At 40.0% G+C, this 18818-nt stretch overlaps 1 protein-coding gene across 1 annotated transcript in view; it reads right to left on the bottom strand.

Annotated features, from left to right (window-relative positions):
* Nucleotides 1-9334, bottom strand: part of LOC114147016 (ephrin type-A receptor 4-A-like) — a 31130-nt gene extending 21796 nt beyond the window's left edge. The window contains exons 1-5 of the mRNA XM_028021528.1: nt 8652-9334; nt 7023-7090; nt 4856-5053; nt 4182-4292; nt 3419-3773 (exon numbers count right to left, since the gene is read on the bottom strand). Of these exons, the coding sequence (XP_027877329.1) occupies nt 3419-3773; nt 4182-4292; nt 4856-5053; nt 7023-7090; nt 8652-8808 (889 nt within the window). The 5' untranslated portion in view covers nt 8809-9334. The remainder of the gene's footprint in view (nt 1-3418; nt 3774-4181; nt 4293-4855; nt 5054-7022; nt 7091-8651) is intronic.
* Nucleotides 9335-18818: the final 9484 nt, after the last annotated feature.

The following is an 18818-nucleotide window of genomic DNA, read 5'->3' as shown; positions in this document are numbered from 1 at the left end:
AGTTGCAAAAGACTACAAGAGTTGGAGTTAACCCCCTCGCAGGACAATTACTCAGAATGTGGTTTAAGTATGTGGTTGGAAAGCAACTTAAAGGGTGCTCTTTCAGACACTCCCCTTGCAGATCTTCATCACGACAATGCTTCTCATTTACAACCGTTGGACTGACAAGTAGTTTGTACGATAAACTGGTGGGAGCAATGGGGACAAATACACTGATAATAGTAGTTCCACCTGGTGTTTGCCAATTGCTGCCACTAGTCTGGGGGAGCAGAGTGGCAGGAAGGGGAGAAGTTGGAGGATGAGTGCTGGGTAATTAGGTAATGAACCGAATCCCACAACATGACTGCCATGGGAGATTCAAGACTTTCATCCATAACAGAACAACAGCCATCCAGGTCTGTTTTTGATGAGGGAATAACATTATATATTGAATCTACATAACACCCCCTTTAAATACATAGTGATTTGAAATGGTCTTGCGTCAACCTTTAATTTATTTTTGCAGTTTGCATCTATTAAATCAGACTTTCTGACTGTCTATTAAACAGGTCTTAATAGATCTTCCAGTTCTCCTAGCGGTCTGTCTTTTTATTTTTGAATGTGAAATTTGCCTTCTCTGTCAGTAATTTTTAGTTTAGTTTTGTTTCTTTGACCACATTTACCGGTACTTATACCAGCCTATATATTAGATAGAAAGGTATGTAAGCTACAGTTTTTTTTAACCAGTCTGCCAAAAAGCTTTTGTTTTCTTTTTACTACAGTGAGGTGAAATATAAAATAACAACACGTTATCATTTAGTTTTTAGCAGCAAAACTGGGATATCTTGTTATGACGCAATGTTTCATTGAAAGGGGATAACAAAAGAGAAAGTGCCACACCTAAAGCAAGATGAATGAACATTATGAACATAATGCAGAAGGGAAATCCTTGATAAACAAAGAAGAAATCGAGAATAGACATCATGACAGAAAACTAGAGAGATGCATCATCATCATTTGATCAATTCATGTGTGCCAAGTTTTCAGCGAACAGGTTTTTGGCAATTCCCTTGGTTGTGCTAAAATAATATTTTCTGTCTGCTCAATTCTGTGATCTTTGATAGTTTTAATAGATTCCACTTACAATATTGGAATAAAATACTAGCAACATTTAGTAAAAGAGCCAAACGATCCAGAGGGAAAGCCTGGTTCAACTCTTGAGTTATCTTATGCTTGAGTGATTCATAAATTAGAGCTAAGTGGCTTAATATGTACAAATAATAAAAAAATAAATCTCTGAAAATTAAATATGTGTTTGCCTTGCTACTAGAACTTGTTTGTCTATGGGAAGAATATTCTCGAACTTTATAACCTCGGCAACATGAGAAGACTAAGAACGTTCTCTATCAATTATCCCTCCATCCCAATCTGCCTTCCCTTTCCCCTTTTTTCCACAGCTTTTTAACGGAAACAATTAGAAACGTTCGGGTCTCTATCTCCGGCTGCTGAGACAAGAGATTCTCCGGATCAGCGCTGCGAATTCATCCGGACTTTGATGGATTTCCCCTGACGCAGCTGCTCCAAGCCAACAACCTGACAGGCAGTGAGAGCAGGAGACGGGAGAAGAGAGCTGCAGATAGATAGATGACACTTCACATCTGCTGGACGTTCAGCGGAGTCAAGGGGGATCTCCTAAATCTCAGAACATATTTCAGACCTCAAGGACGACCCCGCAGCCCTCCTCCTCCTTTCAGGGGGAACAAACGGGGCAGGCAGGATGGAGGTTTCAGAGAGCGTTTGTCTCACATAGAGAGAGGTTTGGTGGAGTTGTTCCCACTGCATAGAATGAAATGTGAACTTTTTCCGCCTCTCTTTTTATTGCCAACTGGCACAGAGTTGCATCCCGCTCCAAGAGTCTCCTCTATTCTCTTTGAGTTATGGTTCTGTTTGTTATACAATTAGCTCGCCAGGATGGGCATCATAAATAAAGCCAAGGGTGTAGATCAGCAAGTTGTTCTCTCCCTCCTCCCGCCCCTTTCACTCTGTTGGTCCCGGTCCATCTGCGTATGTATGTGTCTGAGCTGACATGTTGTGTGTCTGTTTCATGTGCTGAATAGAGGGAGTCAAATCTTGTCGTAAAAAAGCGTCTCTGCTCTGTCCGTTGTCTCTGTGCTCCTCACATTGAGACAAAAAGCACACACGTTTTAACATCTGGACCATCAAAACGTTTCAGATGACCTGTTCCACAAGAACATGAACCAATGTCGCTGGCCAGATGGTCAAACGTGCAACTTAAGCTCACACTTACACGAAAGAGCTTCCAAAGTGAAAGCATGTAGCTTGCTTACTAACAGTAGAGAAGCTCTGAGAGGAACATGCTAACAAGTTCCAACTCATTTGATGAATTTGTTCTGCAACTGAACTGCGAGTCACACATTATTTCTTGACTGGGCACAATCCGACTGTGGAAGCATCTCGTCGCTGTGACTTTGCCAAGTAAGCACCAGTGCAAACTTATCAATGTGATGCATTAATTAGTTTAAAGCAAAGATGCCTCAAAGCAGATTTTATGGCTTTCAAACAGACGAAAAAAAATTTATTATGGCCGTTTAACAACTTTATACTTGGCAGAGCATCCTATATAATCACAGGTAATAGAGATGGGGGAATGGTCTTCACATTTTATCGCTGTATTTTGAGGTATTTTTGGGGGTGAGATTAAAGCAACCACAAAATTATTCTAAAGTTCAGCCCAATATTTTAAGCAATATACGTATCATTGCATACAGTTAGAGCTTTATAAAATCAAATGCTAGCTGGAGTGCAACTCTACTGAACAACTGTACACACTAATTTTAGTCAATAATTTGGAAATTCTAATTCAGCATTGTGCCTTTTGTTCATCTACTGTAACAGAAGTAGTATTTTGAACATTCAAGTCACAAAACATGCAAGTCATACACACTGCTTATTTTGTTTGTAAATGACAATTTTAACTCTTTCAAATGAGTAATGATTATTGTTCTTTTTTCCTTTTTTTTTAAAGAATGAGAAAATTTTTCCTTACAATTTTTGAGTTAAGAAAATACCCAAGAATCACAGCAACATTTGGATTTAGATTAGTGTTTAAGTGTGAGTTTACACAGCACCATTACTGTGTTAACAAGACCTATAATGGTCACAATTGATTCTAAATGTAATTTTAAATTTATTTGAAATGTACAGTGATTATGTAAAATCAACAGACTTCATTTGATAAATCCCAATGTTTTCCATCACTCCTCTGTAGACTAATGGACTGAGTGCTAAAAATTGTCATTAATGCTGTTGTGGGAATTCCAAATGCTGGCATAAAATAATCTAATGTCTATAGTTGACAGGCATTCAGTCAAAAGAAGCTGCCTAGAAGGAATCGCTGCACCCAGCAGCAGTTACCTACCTTTACATGCGCCACCCTGCTCTTCATATCCCGGTTTGCAGAAACATCCGCCGATAGGAACCAACCACTCTCCATCTGCTCCACAATACATTTTCGGCTCCTCTCGCTCCTCTGATTGGTTGACGCACGACCCCCTGACCTCAACCAGGGAAGACGTGTCAGCACCGGTGACCGTGTCGGGAAAGGTCGCCAAGTTCCGGACAGTGAGAGGGCAGGTTTTGTAGAAAACCCGGACAGAAACCAAAGCGATGCAGGCGCCCACGTCCTGAAAGGCCAGGTAGAAGCCTTTCCTTGTCGTGACCTTCACATCTCGAATTTCTGTGTTCAGCTTCATGATGCGGTCCCCAACATCCACCTGGAAGCGAAGGGGATGGAATAATCTTAATGAACGCGCCGTAAAGCATCTCAGTCCGGTTCACTTGTTCAACCTGAATGTGAGAGTTTCAGCTGAACTATTGCTGATGTTTCCATTTTTAGCACTTGGCTCTCATTCAGGTGAACTTTTATCGATTTCACAGGTAAAGTAACCTTTAATGCTCGCAACACTTAAATCAGCAGACATTTTAGGAGCGGCTAAGCAAAAGCACACTGCCAATTTTTAGAGGACAGAAAAACAGACATCCAAGATCGAAGTGCTTGTAAACCAAGTCAGAAAATTACAGCTAAGTGCCAGAAGGTTTTATTTTCCACATGGCAGCAAATTAAAGTGAGATGAGGTGGGTGGATAAACAACTGAAAGCCTGACTCAGTTGCTTGGTGCTACCTGGGTGAAACTCTCGTCTGCTGCCACCGTGTCCACCTTAATGAAGCTGCTCTCTTTGATGTAGCTCTCTCTGTCTTCATTTGACTCGTGGTAGTATAGATTGAACGTCTCCTGCAAGATACGAAATGGGTTTAAGAAAAGCAGTGGCTGGGAATAACATCAATATAATTCTATTTTGGCTCAAAGATAATAGGTCAAATTCAGGTTTGGGCTAAGCTAATTAGCAAATAACGCAATGCCTTGCCTTCTGTTACATGCATTTTAAAACCTGCAACATTGTGACCAAAAGGTTCTTTGATTGGGCCATTTTAGCACATTAGGACTTGTTAATCTTAACCAGTCTATTGTAGCCCTGCTGGAAAGCGAACCCCCACCAAGTCTCAAATCTTTTGCAGCCTTCTAAAACCATATATCTTTTTCTTTCCATGCGCTCACAACTATGGATTGCCTTTTGTTGGTCTAGCACATAAAAATATATACAAAAGGCATTAAAGCTTGTGGTTTTAGTTAAAACAAATATAAAACAATTAAGGGTTTTGTATAAGAAAGTTATCTTAGGAAAAGTCTGTGGTCATGGTGAAAGTTAGCCTGAGAAATAGAGTTAAATCTTAATTAAAAATGCCTATTGTCCTGTAGTTCCCCTCTGCTTTCACATCATGCAGAATGTTCTCTACCTTGCAGGTGCCGGTGACTCCTGGCAGGCTGTTGCAGTCTCTCAAAGTAAACTTGACTTCGACGTAAACCCGCTGAGCACCGGACCGTGGGATCCAGTCTGTTCTCAGCCAGTTGTTCTGACTGGGCTCCAGAACATTACACACCTGGTACGTCCTGATGGGGATGTTCTTCTCATCCATAATGCTCACTTCCTCCCACTTCAAACACACGCACGCCCACGCACACACACACAATTCTGTTACTCCACAGGAGAAATTTAAGTTTTACATTTTTTAGGAATAAAGGAAATTGTGTATAATTACAGCTCACTGAGTTAGTGAAGATGCCATCTTTTAACTGCTTCCTTGCTTTGCAGGAAACTGCTAGACTTTACCCATACAAACACTAACACACTGGCTAACAAGACAAACTTTTAATAAGCAGATGCTTGTTCAGTGTGATCATTCTCAGTGGCTATACTGTATGGAGCAACAGAGAGGGATCCCTGCTGCCAGCTGCAGCTAATTTTGTAATTTTGTCAGGAAGCCATCTAGACAGGCATTGTTTTTCAGAAAATGACTCAGTGTTTGGTGGGTTTTTGCATAATCTGCCCTCATAAACTGAAAGCGGTCACTTCATTGGGACCTCTTTGTCCCAATGGAGGCTATAGACTAGGTCCAAAACCATTTCCAATGCTGCGTCCTCTAGTTCACAGCAGTGATTTAAAGCTTCGCCATCCAACATTCACTCCGGCATCAATATTCTGCAGCGGCCAGCGGTTCCGATCTGTTGAGAGTCCAAGGCTTTCTGCAGGCGCATTTCCATACAAGCGAGGCGGGCTCAACCTTCGCCGCACCATCCATCTCAATAGGGCCGATTATTTGCCTTGTACTGTGACCCTTCAAATGACCGCTGAGCCTCCCAGCTCCAAATTGGCTTTTTATTGCTACTGAATAATAATCTTGCTCTCTCCATACCACTGAGGGCTGTATACACGCTAAATTTACCGTGTCCGGTGAAAGAAAAAGAGAGGGCGAACTGGAGAGTGATGGGGTGTGTGCATGTGTTGGCGTGTGCGTATTAGGGTGAGTGTGTAAAGAGTTTTCTTAAACTGATCAATATGTCATCAGTGGCGCGTGCAGGGTTACAGCAGAAACGCTGATAAATTACTGGTGATGTAAATTTTAGTAGATGTGCAAAAAGAACCCGCAGTGCAGCAAACATGTGACACACTCTCACCTTCAGTTTGCAATAAAACTTAATTCTTTCATCATTTTTCATTTCCGGGGCAATTAAAATACTGAAAACACAGTGGGTAAGCGTCATATCTGACAGCTAAGTTTTATGGTGATTCAATGACTCATACACCTTATCTGAGTTTTATTGTCCTGAAATACTAGTCTGCTTTTGTTTTAACTGTATGCTGCTTCCTGCTCTGTGTAAAAGTAGACACAGAAACCCTTTTGGTGTGACCTCTTTTAAGGCAGACAGAGATCACAGCTGTCAGAGGAAAGAGTGTCTTTGTCCCAACCAAAAAGAAGCTGAGTTTTTCTATCTGTGTGTGTGTGTAGGGGTGAGTGTGTGTGTGTGTGTGTGTGTGTGGGTGTGTGTGTGTGTGTGTGTGTGTGTGTGTGTGTGTTTCTGAAAGATGGGGATGATGGGGGGTGCCTCTAATCTAAAGCTCAGTACGTGAAGAGCAGGACCCTGTCAATCAAGCCGCATGCGATAGAATAAGAGCACGGTAACCCCGAAGAAATAGAAGTCAAGTTCGCCAATAACTTTTATGTTACGATTTTACATCACAGTGACAACAAAAAGTACCAAAAAACAAATAAAAAAAAAACTGATAAGTTAAAATATAAAACAGATATTTCCAGGATTTATTCTGGCAATTGCTTGGTAGTACAAATCCCTAAAAAAAAATGACACCCACCATCAAGCTGGTTTGTGCCTTTGCCTGTGCCAAATTAAACGCCAGCAATCTCATATTAGCACTTAGTCTTGGTGAACAACAGCACATTGCAAAATCTGTGGGAAGATTATTTACAGCTTTCCAGACCAAGTGTGCACAAGTGTGTGTGAATGTGCATGTGCTTAAGATAGAGATTGTGTTTTCAGAGGAGAGAGCAGGTTGTAAACAGTGTATCTGTAAAGAGAGAGAGAGAGAGAGAAAAGTCTCCCACTCACCCCTCCCTCTGCAGGATTGGCTGCCCATTTCAGTTCTCCTGGCACTGTCCTGGTATCCAGAAGGGTCACTGGAATCGCAGATACACACACACATGTAAATAGTTTAAGAACAAACAGTGTACAGTGCACAACAACGTTATTAAGCCATGAAACTTAAGCTGGATAAGTTAGAAAACCCTGTTCTGGCTACAATATGTGTTGGCTGAGTTTGTGACAACTGTAGAATAAGCAAAGGCCTAACCTTTCATCAACTTTACCACATTTTTATACAATAACCCTGCTGAAAAATGTAAAATATTTGGAATAATACCACATATACAAATGGTGTATTAGTGTGTATTTGTTTCCACATTAATAAGTTCCAAACACTGGGCATCTGTGGATATTCTCTTTTCTTTTTTGACCAATTTATATCTTTTTTTAACCTAGAACACATACTATCCTGTTTAAATTTAGCTTAAACTAAAAGTCAGGCTTCGCTAGTCCATTTCATCAACACTCTTGGCTTTTATTAGACTTTTTTTTTCCGAATAACCAGATTACGTCTTCCTTCCAATTGAGGGAAAAGCACAGAGGCCTCCTTTCAGCCAGCTGACAGGCAGTGCCCATAAACAGGCATAGGGTTTGCACTGCAGTATGCTAAACTGTAGAATTCTCTAAATGTATTTTTATTTTAAGTTTCTGGCATTTCATAAAAAGTGAGCAGAAACGGCATGATATCCAATATCCTTGATATACATTGTTGCTGATACTGGTCCTTCCTAAATGACAAAATACAGGGTCATGTCCAGAAGGTTTTATAAGATGGAGACAACTTTTAATCCGCTAGAGTACCATTTCCCATGTTGCTGCAGCACAACAGCCTAGTAGTGCGCAAATTCATGTTTTCAAGCATGTTAAAACATGCTTTATTTTAGCCACTACACCAGCCACGATTTGAAAACTACTGTAATTCTCACAAGATTTTGCAATGAATATGTAAAAATTGTATAATTTGAAGGCGGAGCTATAACTGAGTGGCATGCATTTAAAAAGAGGCACTATGAAGGACAAAAAGGAAAGCATATTAATGAAAATCAATAAGTCAATCACTCGTTCAATTAATCAGTCATTCAATGAATAGACATTAGAGCTGGCCATTGCTCATTTACCGCTTGAAAACAAAAAATAAATAGCGAGGTTTGTGTCACTTTATTTTAGTTTGTAAGTTGCAATAGCAGCATTCCTTTCGTGTTGCACTGGGTTACGATAAGATTTCAATCAATTGCTTCACAAGTGTTAACGCTCTATCTTAATCAAAAGAGATTATCGAAGCGTGAAAGCTATGAATTTAAGTTCAAAGGTTTTACATGCAGTAAAAGCTATAATGGCCATTTTTTTGTCACCCCAATCCATAACAAAAGGGTTTTTGTTTTTCTTTTACAGAGCACACTCGCTAAATTATGCAGCTAAGCTCAAATGGGGAAATCAACCATAAATCATTACAGGAATTATAAGGTGACAAACATTTAACTTTTTCTCTAATAGTTCATGATCCGCGCAGCTCAGCTCTCCTCTCTCCAGTCCTCGGATGCGCCCTGAGCGCACGCAGCGCCTCTTCCAGCGGTTAACCCCGGTGCGCACACTCACCTTCATTGGGGAGATAGATCCTCGTCCTAGCGCAAGAAACCAGCGTTATTATCCAGACGGATGATAAAAATGTTCGCAACAGATTCCCAGCCATGTGTGCCGTGCGGAAGCCTGCGAGCTCTCCGTGGGCTGTGCGCGCTGGCTGAAGCGGCTCCATCCCGGTGGGAAAACTCCGTGTGAATGAAACCAAGTGTGAAAGCGAGTTGGGATGGATGCAGCAGCAGGAGCGGCGGCGGATTCAGGGGCGGTCTCCCACTCAGAAGCTTCCCTTGATGGTAAATGACATGAAGTTAATGCAAAACAGCGCTGAGGCTCTTATTAGCGTCAGTCACTCAAATAATATTTGTTAGTGCCTTTTAGCACATCTTAGGGAGAAAGTTGCTGATAAAATAAATTAGACTTATTAGGAAACTGGGTGACAGAAGATGATCGTTAGCTTTCAAAATGAAATGACATAGAATAAAGGAAACTTTAAATTTGAGAAAACCCCCACCAAGCTTCACCTGCTTCATCTGTAATATCCTCTTATCTAAAGGGACATGAAGCAACCAAGCGTCTGCCTAAATAAATAGAGGTAATCTAAAGGAGGCCGGAGGTAAACGTTACAAGAGCTACACTTTAAAAAAGAAAAACCGCACTGTGCTGCATAATTTCAAAAACATGAACGTTTCACAAGTTCCCCACAACTGGTTGGGCTGTATGAATGTGGCTGGAATTATCGGAGGCTCTTTGTCCGCATGAGCAGACAACACAATGCTGCAGAGTGTGACTACAGCGCCACCTGTTGATAGATGGGAACATCAGTGAGTGATCGGGGGCTTTTAGGTAGTGTGCTAATGACATGAGGATAAGGAGACATCTGTCAGCTGCTAATATATTAAATTCCATATGTAATAAAGGAAATAAAATAAGCTGACTCATTTCATTAAAGCTCTTACGCTAGCTTTTCTGTAAAAATAGTCAAAGTCACTTTACCACTTGAGCTATTTTTTAAAAAATCCGACTGTCACTGGTCTTCAAAAAAGAGGTATAGGGAAAAACTAATTTTTTTTCTGATGCGTATTTTTATTTATAGTCATGGGTTTTCCTCTCTAGGACAATATCTCATTCTTAGGTTTTCTATTTGCTTTGTAACATTGTGATTTGTTATTTGATTAAAATAAATACCGTCTTCCCAAAAACAACCCCTGCCGTGAGCACATGCAGGGTGATGAGGCTTAACACAGCTGATTTGTCATTTTGAGTGTTTAGTTTGTTCATTTACATTTTTTTTTACAATTATAGATATACCCTTAAAAGTATTTGTTGTGAACAGCATGCAGTAAAGTGACTCAAGTACACCCGAGAGAAATGCATGTGAACTGGGGCAGGAAAAACTGGAAAGGTCAAATTTCATTGTTACTTTACCCTTCAGTCTAAACATCTTATTGAGATCAAAATACATTTTTCTATGTGACTAACAAAGTAGTAGGAACACAACAAGTTAAAAGAAGAAAAATTCTAAAAATAAATAAATAAATAATAAAAACCACAAAGTAACCACAACTAATACTGCAAGTAACTAGGTTTCAATTAGGGTTGGAGGTAAGCACATTTTTACAGTGTAAAAGCATTTTGGCATTTTATATATTATTGTACATAATACAGAGAGGGAGGAGCAGGAGCGAGATGGATACTGTGATTATCAATTGTGCCCACAAATCTTATAAAAATGTCTATGGTTTGGTGATGATGACGTCTCAGTGATGTTTCCTGCAAAACTGATGCATCACAACAGCTGCTACTTCTGCCAAATATGATCACCAGATAGACTAATAATCCTATCAGTTAGCCCCAGCATGCATGCATCTCCAGTACATCCTATGGCATTACTATTCCAGTCAACACCAAGTGGAGGAGATAAGAAAGAAATACCTTCTCTCTGCAGTCTTCAAGTTGTTGGGGTAAGCTAAAGTGCATGCATTGCCTTTGCGCTGGCAAATCATGTAACTATTTAGTGTGACACCAGCTGAAAATGAAACTGACCGTTTTTGAGTGGTGAATATGCATTTCGAAGTAATGGAAAAATACAAACAGGAACATTACCTATTAAAGTTCTGCATACAACCATTATACTCCTTACTGTTTGCTTAAGCTTAAACATCTACAGCACACATAACAACTCAAAGGAGATTTGGAAAGCTTTAGAAATTTTGTTGATGTCAATCAGAAGTGAAAAAAATCCCTTCACCATTGAGTATACTAATGTCAGTTGATTAGCGTGAATATTGTCTCATGTAATTTTGATTACAATAGCAAACATAGTACTCATAAAATGCATCATTTTATGTGGTGTGCCTTTCAAAAATGTTTTAATTTACAAGACACACACAGAAAAATATTTATTTATTTATTGGGGAAAAAAATTGCCACTTGACAACATCTTTAATATAGCGTCAGTGATAAGCAAATGTACGCTGAGCAATAGTTGTGTGTAAAAGCATGAGGGGACAAACAAAGACAAGGCACATGACGCGTCCTCCTACACTCTCCTTTGAAACAGAGACTTGCTGAACATCTATAAATGTTAGTTTTTTATAACCTCTGTTGAAAATCACCAGCGTATAGCACTACATAGTTGCCCGATTTTGTGGGGAGTTGTGTGAGCAAGCAAGTGTATTTGTGAGAGCAAGTGTGTACACGCCGGGAGTTTCTGTGTGTCGATCCCTGTTGGTTTCCATCTTGTGTTTTGTCTTCACAGTTGCTACGCTGAAACCATCTCAGTCCCCTGTAAGGCACCATAATGGACCCAGGAAGAGCATCTGGCACTTTGAAACGGCAAAAAAAAAAACATCTCCCTGCTTCGATCTGCCAATCTTTCCCCCAACCACTATAATACCATTTTCACGTTTCATTCTCCTTCCACGCCACGATAGACTGCGCAATCACAAAAGCCCAATTAGCCAAGAGAGGAACGCCGACTTTGCTTGGGGACCGAACAGCCAATGGCATCAGGCGGCATCCGACGAGGACCTATGGGGCCGCAGGCGCAGGTGGGTGGGACATGGTGACACGGTGACATGGATGGAGAACGCGCCATTTGTTTCTGGTCATTTATGTCAACCAAAGTTTTGATTGATGATACTCGGGGATGTTTTTCCCACTCTCCCTTGAGATTCCCACCTCTCAGGAGGGGGGTGGTTCCTTGGACCCTTAAGTTTGGCCCTTCGCCCTGTGCCACACAAACACATATCTTGCACAGACTTTTTGTTTCATTTTAGGGTCCCCAGATGGCTGCTACCCACACATCTGTATTGAAAGAAAAATCTCTAAATATAGGCTGCGTTTGTTACCCCTGCCCATGCATTACGATACCATTTGCACCAATTCTCTTTGTGCTTGATGAAGGTAAGGTGAGTGGAAAAGGACAACGGAAAATTCCCCAAAAGTAAAAACAAAGTAGACAAATGAAAATTTGTGCATGTGAGTGAGAGTGTAAAGAGAAAAGCCCGAGGGACGGTAGGTGTGTGGGCGTCTGAGAGAGGAGAACAATAGAAGCAAGGAAGGAGAGATGAGGAGCAGCACGTTGCCAGTGAGGATTTGATTGGGTGGGAGGATGGTTAGTGGTGGCGTGGAGTGGGGTGTTGGAAAAAAAAGGATGATCCCTCAAAGGCTCTATGAGATATTCCTGGAGCGAGCAAGGGTTTCATTTGGCTTGCAGTCCTAAACAGAGAGCTTAAACTGTTTAATATTCATACAGCCAGACTGGTATTCTCCTGGATATATTGCAGATAATAGAGTTTCTAAATGTGCGCTGTGGAAGTTTGTGCGGTCGAACTCGTCGGGTCGACAAAGCGTCATTAGCATGTCAGAGGCGTTCTGTTGGGTACCCAGTTCCCTCCGTAGCAGCTGCTAGCCTGGCAAATTACTCAGTTCATGTGTGCATCGGATTGAACGTGCATCCGTGTTGAGAATGCACAAAGGATGAGGCAGAGGGAAGGTTACATCAAAAACACCCCTCCTCACACGGTGTGTGTGCCTGTATGTGTCTAAGCTTTGATGACTGGAGAAATCTCCATCAGCACCTTGCTTTGGGAGCGTACAGTATTTGTGTGTGCACATGTTGGGAGTGTTTGTGTGCGATTGCATAAACATGGTGTCAGAGTGATGAGATGTTCTCTCTATCCATCTGTTCTGCTGGCATTTACATCTTAGGGAGCACTACAATGGAGGAGAGACAGACCGAGAAGGATAAACAGAGCTGTGGAGAAATTCAACAACGTTGTCAGGTTTGTCTGTCAGTCCCTGAAGTCAAGGTATGTCTGGGTTCCCTTTGGAGCTCTAAGGCTTTGCTGGCCATTGCTCCCCTTTGCCATTTTATTTCTTTTGTAGTTTCAGTCATTGTACTTAAGTCCCTTGTAGGGCACAAAACTGAACTGATGAGGAGCATCTGGCAGTTTGTGAAGGCAAAAAAGAAACATCTCTCAGCTTCAATCTGCCACTCCTTACCACCTCCTCCACACCATTACAGTTTTCACATTTCATTCTCCCCCCCTATAGATCACAAAAGCCCAATTAGTCAAGAGAGCAACATCAACTTCGCTGAGGGACCAACTAACTACCTGCATCAGACAGCACCTGGTGAGGGCCTGTCGGGCAGCATCGCAGCTGGGTGGGACGTGGTTGTGGGTTCGAGGTGACATGGTTTCAAGAAGGGAGAATTGTCCTTTTTTTGGCTGTTTGTGTCACCGTAGTTAGTTCTGCTGAAGCGTTCAAGAGAATTGGGTACTTTGCAGGAGCAGAACAAAATCTCCCCAATCGCTTCTCATCCGTTAATAATGCATTTATTACATTGGTTGTTTTGCACGTAATTTTTTTGAGTATGGAGTGGCGCCGTCTATCACAGATTGCGTTTAAATAAGCTTGCATAATTTTTGTTTTACGTTCAAGGAAATATAGGAACTTGCTTTGACTATTGAGAATTTTTACTCAGTATTTTGTAAAGGAATGTGGTTATGGCACCAATAGTAATACTGAGTGTCATCTATGTTATTAAATTAAATAAAAATAAAAATATATAAAAATATCTAAACGTGCCCTCTTAAATATAAAAAAATCCTATTATGCTTAATTGAGATTAATTTATTTACCCTCAATATACCCATAAAAAATTCTTAAATCATATATGTAGTCTAATTTGTATTGTTTTTTTAAAAACAGCTTTTTTTTTTACATTCTATTTCAAGTAAATTTCTATTGGATCCCCCATTTGAGCCAATTTACTATAATGAGTTTTATGAGATTATAACTCTTGAACAAATTAAAATAACTCTAAGTGACCTACTGTTGGCATATTCTACTTGTTCTTACAGTAGATAGAAAAAAATATGCATCTTAAACTGTTGGTTGTATGAAACAACCAAATTTACAAGTGTACAAAATGATTTTTGATGACTGGTTGCATACGTTTTGCTTGTTTAACTCATGCAAAAGCACTGTCATGTACAAAAGGTGCCCTGTCACTACATTTTGATCGACTAATAATTCATGGAAATGCTTAGCTAGAAAAAAAAAAATCGATCTGAAATGAAGTGGAAAATAATGAAATGAAATCAAGTGCGTAGACAATGCTTTGTTTGGGTAAGAAACAGAAGGAGAACTTTCCAAAATAGCAATGCACAAGTAGAGATCAGCTATAGGTGATTTGATCTGACTTTGACTCTTCTCTCATGTAAACCTTTACATCAGATCAGGACTTTTAAGTGTCTTCGGGAGGATTTGAGAGCGAAGCTGCAATGCGTTTGTCTTTGGATGCGGAGTATATTTTGTTGTGTGTGCCTGTGCCGTTGTGGACACATATGAGTGTACGTATGAGAAACTCAGAGAGAAAAATTATTGTTCTGTTCCTTCTTATCTGCTGTCTCGGCGGAGTTCCTGTGCTGTTTCCCCCCTCAGCGATGTGACCCGACTGTGATACGGCGCAGCCTCCTCTCCGCAGATAACATAGCACCCTAAAAATACTCCTCTTTCTACCACTCCAGTCCCCTCTGTTCTCCTCACCTCCTCTGGCTCAACGTATCTTCTGAGATCTCCCTCTCTGCTGTGAGTTAGCGCTGCCAGACTGAAACACCTCTGGGCGCCTCCTGGTGTCACAGGGGTCTTTTAACTCGGTATCTTCTCCTCTATTCGTCATCTGATGCTCACTCTGTCAAAGGCCGTGGATGTTGCAGTGTTGCTTTGAACAACAAGCGTGTTAGTAAGGCTGTTACATCACAAGTTTGCTTATAATCTTCCACAATAACTCCTTCAGCTACTTCAGTCACCCACAGTCTGGACACACAGGGCAGATGGCATGTAGGAGGAAACAGTGAGGACGAATCTGCTGGGCTCACATAATTATATATCAAGTAGTTTACCATGATTCCTCAATAAAGCACAGATGAGGCCATTACTTTTGGTGCCACGCTGCTCTGGAAGTGGGGAACAATGCTTATTATGATAAACAAAGGGATCTTTTAGAAAGATCATGCCACAGCAAACTGCTTTTAGATATTTTTTTTATCACTCTGTTGCCTGAACTCTCTTCTGTTGTAAAAGTGCTTTTAAGAAAACAGACAAAAACCCCTTTATGTGGGCTCGAGGAAGTTTGCTAATTAAAAATGCTTTTATTCTACGCTGCTCTGCCACGTTTGACATTTAGGGTTAGGAAGCTGCCGGTTTTGTTGCTGTGGTTTGTGCCTATGTGCACCAGCATACGTGTGCATCCTCGCCTTTTCTCTTGGCCTACACCCACGCAGGTGACCAGAGTGGGGCATTGTGTGGGTGGACAACTCAATGGTGACCCCCCCCCTCTCTTCTTACTCTTACTCACCCTCTTTCGTTCCCCTCCCCACATCTCTTTTCTTGTCCTGCATCCAGCAGTGTGAGCTTGCAAATGAGAATAGGGACCGAAGCGAAGTCTTCCTCACCCTCTTCCTCAAGTAAATGATTCCTAAAAGAACCAAAGTATAATTGTATTAGTACTAAGTTGTATGCATGTATTTTAATTTCAGCGGAAGCGATTTTAAGGAAGACACCTGAAGTCAATTTATTTATTTTTTTTATGAGAAAAAAACTGAAGTAACCCAAATCAGTGTCCTTTATATTAAGAAAGAAAAGAAAAGATGTGTAATGAAAGCTGTTACTCTTAGCGATAAACTCACAACTGATTCCCCTCGACCGTGCCAAGCTTTTTAAGTGTCTTTTTGGCGTCATGGTGGTTTTACCGCCTGTAGCACTACTATTTCGGTGCACTCTCACGGCTCACGGCAGTGTTGTTTCCACTTAAAGAAATCAAATTCTTTTAATTTTTTCTTTATCAAGGGAATTTTTCACAGACATGCTCTGCAATACTTTTGATGGGGCAGCAACATTTGATAAAAATAAATAAATAAATAAGAATAAAAATAATCATCAGGTAAGATTGAAATGTAAGGAAGGAAAAAACTCCAAAAAGCATGAGGACAGGGCCTACAGATATAGGTGACACTAAGTAAATGGATAATGTATATTTTTTATAGAATGTGTCATTTTAAATAATAGTTTTGGTTAAAATGATAAATCACCGTTTTTAAATGGAAATAATACCAAATTGAGTTTTTTTTTTTGGTTTTCTTTTTAATGCCAACAAATCTTCATGACACAAAATGACACTAATATACATAAATTTATCGTTATTATCTTTACTTAATAGTGGAAACAATGTGCTTTCTTTAGATTACTTACCACAAATATCAGCATCCCATAAATGAAAATGTCTTCATATCTATTTTGCAAAAGGGTTTGTTTTTCTTAATTTCAAAAAACCCAAACAGAAAAATAAAATGGTGATTACTCAAAACTGAAAGCAGGTGTTTATTAAAAATTACAAATTGTCTTTTTCCAAACTGGCCATGTAAAAGTGGCGACAAGTTTTATTTAGCTGGGCGGAGAGCACAATGGCTCTTTGGACCTTTGAATGGACAGGTTGGGTCACTGTCCTCTGTCCCACTCAAACACAAACTTAGACATTTACAAATTGCTTTACACAGTTTTATGTTAAGATAAACAGTGCTTGTTTTATTACTTTAAAGTGAAAAGGGAGAAATACTTGAAGCAGAGTAACAAGATATATGCTCTTAAATAACTGTTCCCAAAACCCATCTGGAATATGTAAAAGTGCCTTCTGGTGGAGAGAAATGTCATTTTAAGTAGTGCTCAATTTATGTGACATTTGGGATAAAAATAATGGAATGAGCCAATTTTACTCACTGTGTAAAGTGCTAGGGTGAAGCACATACAGCTGGTAAGACTAACTGGGCGTTCATTGTGAAGATTATCTGACTCCTGTTTCCGCTCTGCTGTTTGAAATATTGTTTTTGGTGAAGCACTGACAGAAGATTAGAGCTTTCTTCTTTAACAAGTTAATGCATGTTGGGGCAGCAGATGAGGGAAGAACTGAAGAAATTCCTGCAAGTGCAAAATGTCTGTGGCTGTGCAACAAAAATGAATAGATTACAGCCTCTTAAATATTATTGGAGTTGTAATACTGATGAAATGTTGTGTTATTTTACTGCATCTTATAGCAACCGAGTTGACAAGCATGTACATTGCATTGGTCTTGTGATGTCTGATGTATTGAATTGGGTTTCAGCAGCAAAAAATATTTCATTCTTAGGTTTTTAAGAAAATCCATCTCTATTTTTTGTGATTAACTTGATATAAAATGATCTAAAACATAAAACTGACAGTTAACAAACCTGAAGTAAGCAATAGTAAAACTGAAACTGTCACCTCCCAGAAAATGGGTGTTGGTTTGTCTTTCTGTGAAAGACGGTAAGATAAGAGGTTGTGTTTCATAAGGGATTAACAAGGATTAGTCTCTCAAACAAGACAATTATCCCTTTTATCACATCACATTTGTCTTTATCCTTGTGTGCAGCAGGCCACACAGATACACACAGGTTTACACAGGAGTGAAACAAAAAGCAAGATTTTAAAACCAGGTTGTAGTCTTGTAATGTTAACACGTTCTGCACATTGCTGATATCAGCTATTTAACTTGATATTTAGGTGTTTCTTATTTCTTTGATTTTGTGACAGTCAGTGAAACTGTTTATAAAGCATTCAGATTCACATTTTTTAAAATCACTACTGTATTTTTTTTTTTTGGCCTTTAGCAATACTGCCCCCATATGGGAAAAGGGAGTAAAAAAATAACCTGCATTACACTGTCTACAGCCTATGTTTGCATATTATTTCCCTTTTGATGTAATTTCTCTACATCTCAGTGGGTTAAACGATGTAAAAAATAAAAAAACAAACATATAAGAGATATATAAATTATGCCCAGCACCACAACTACTTAGGCCAAACTATTATGTTCCAAATAACTTCAAATGCATGTTACTGAACTTAAGAGGAAACTGAAGTATATCCCCCACATATATCTACAAACTCTATACAGAACCCAACCTTCCTTTTGTGAGGCAGCAGCACAAACGAAACAGACTGAGTTCACACAGTCTGTTGCAAAAATGTGTATGAGCCTGAACCGAGATGACATGATTTGAAGTGTTTTAAATAACAGACTTAAAAGTTTGTTGCTTACGTGTTTTTATGATGGAACAACTTCTGACTGCCTGAACTAAAGGTGGCCTATTAATCCAGAGAAGACTATATCTGATGGTTATCATCAAATTAATCTTTACAGTCGGCTCCAGACACAAATATTTGCAGTGTTAAACCCCTGTTTGAAACACTCTCAGTGGTGAGACTTAAACAAATGATGGCAGTTTTACTCTCCAGCTGGTCCCTCAATGCAAACATCTGTGTTTGCAAAGGAAAGGGCAAACAGCAGCAGAGCAAAAATTATTTAGCAACAGGGAGTAATGTGCAATTACATCTCCGTTTTTGCCCTCTGTGATGTTTTGGAACATAAAGTCGTACGTCACACAGCTTATTAGCTTTTTAAAAAAAGGAAAGCAGCAACTGGCTAGTCCATCTCTAAATGGTTGAAAAGGGTTGATATCTTTTGACTGGTCTAGTCACAGACTGGAATTGAACTGCGTCAGAAAGCTGTGGTAGCTGCAAGTACCTTCTTCATACTCAGAATCTCCCCTGATCCCCCTCACTTTCCTTGAAAGTGCGGCTGAACTGAATGTAATTCTG

Source organism: Xiphophorus couchianus, chromosome 6, assembly GCF_001444195.1.
Source record: "Xiphophorus couchianus chromosome 6, X_couchianus-1.0, whole genome shotgun sequence".
Classification (NCBI taxonomy): Eukaryota; Metazoa; Chordata; class Actinopteri; order Cyprinodontiformes; family Poeciliidae; genus Xiphophorus; species Xiphophorus couchianus.
This window is presented reverse-complemented; position numbering and strand designations above follow the sequence as displayed.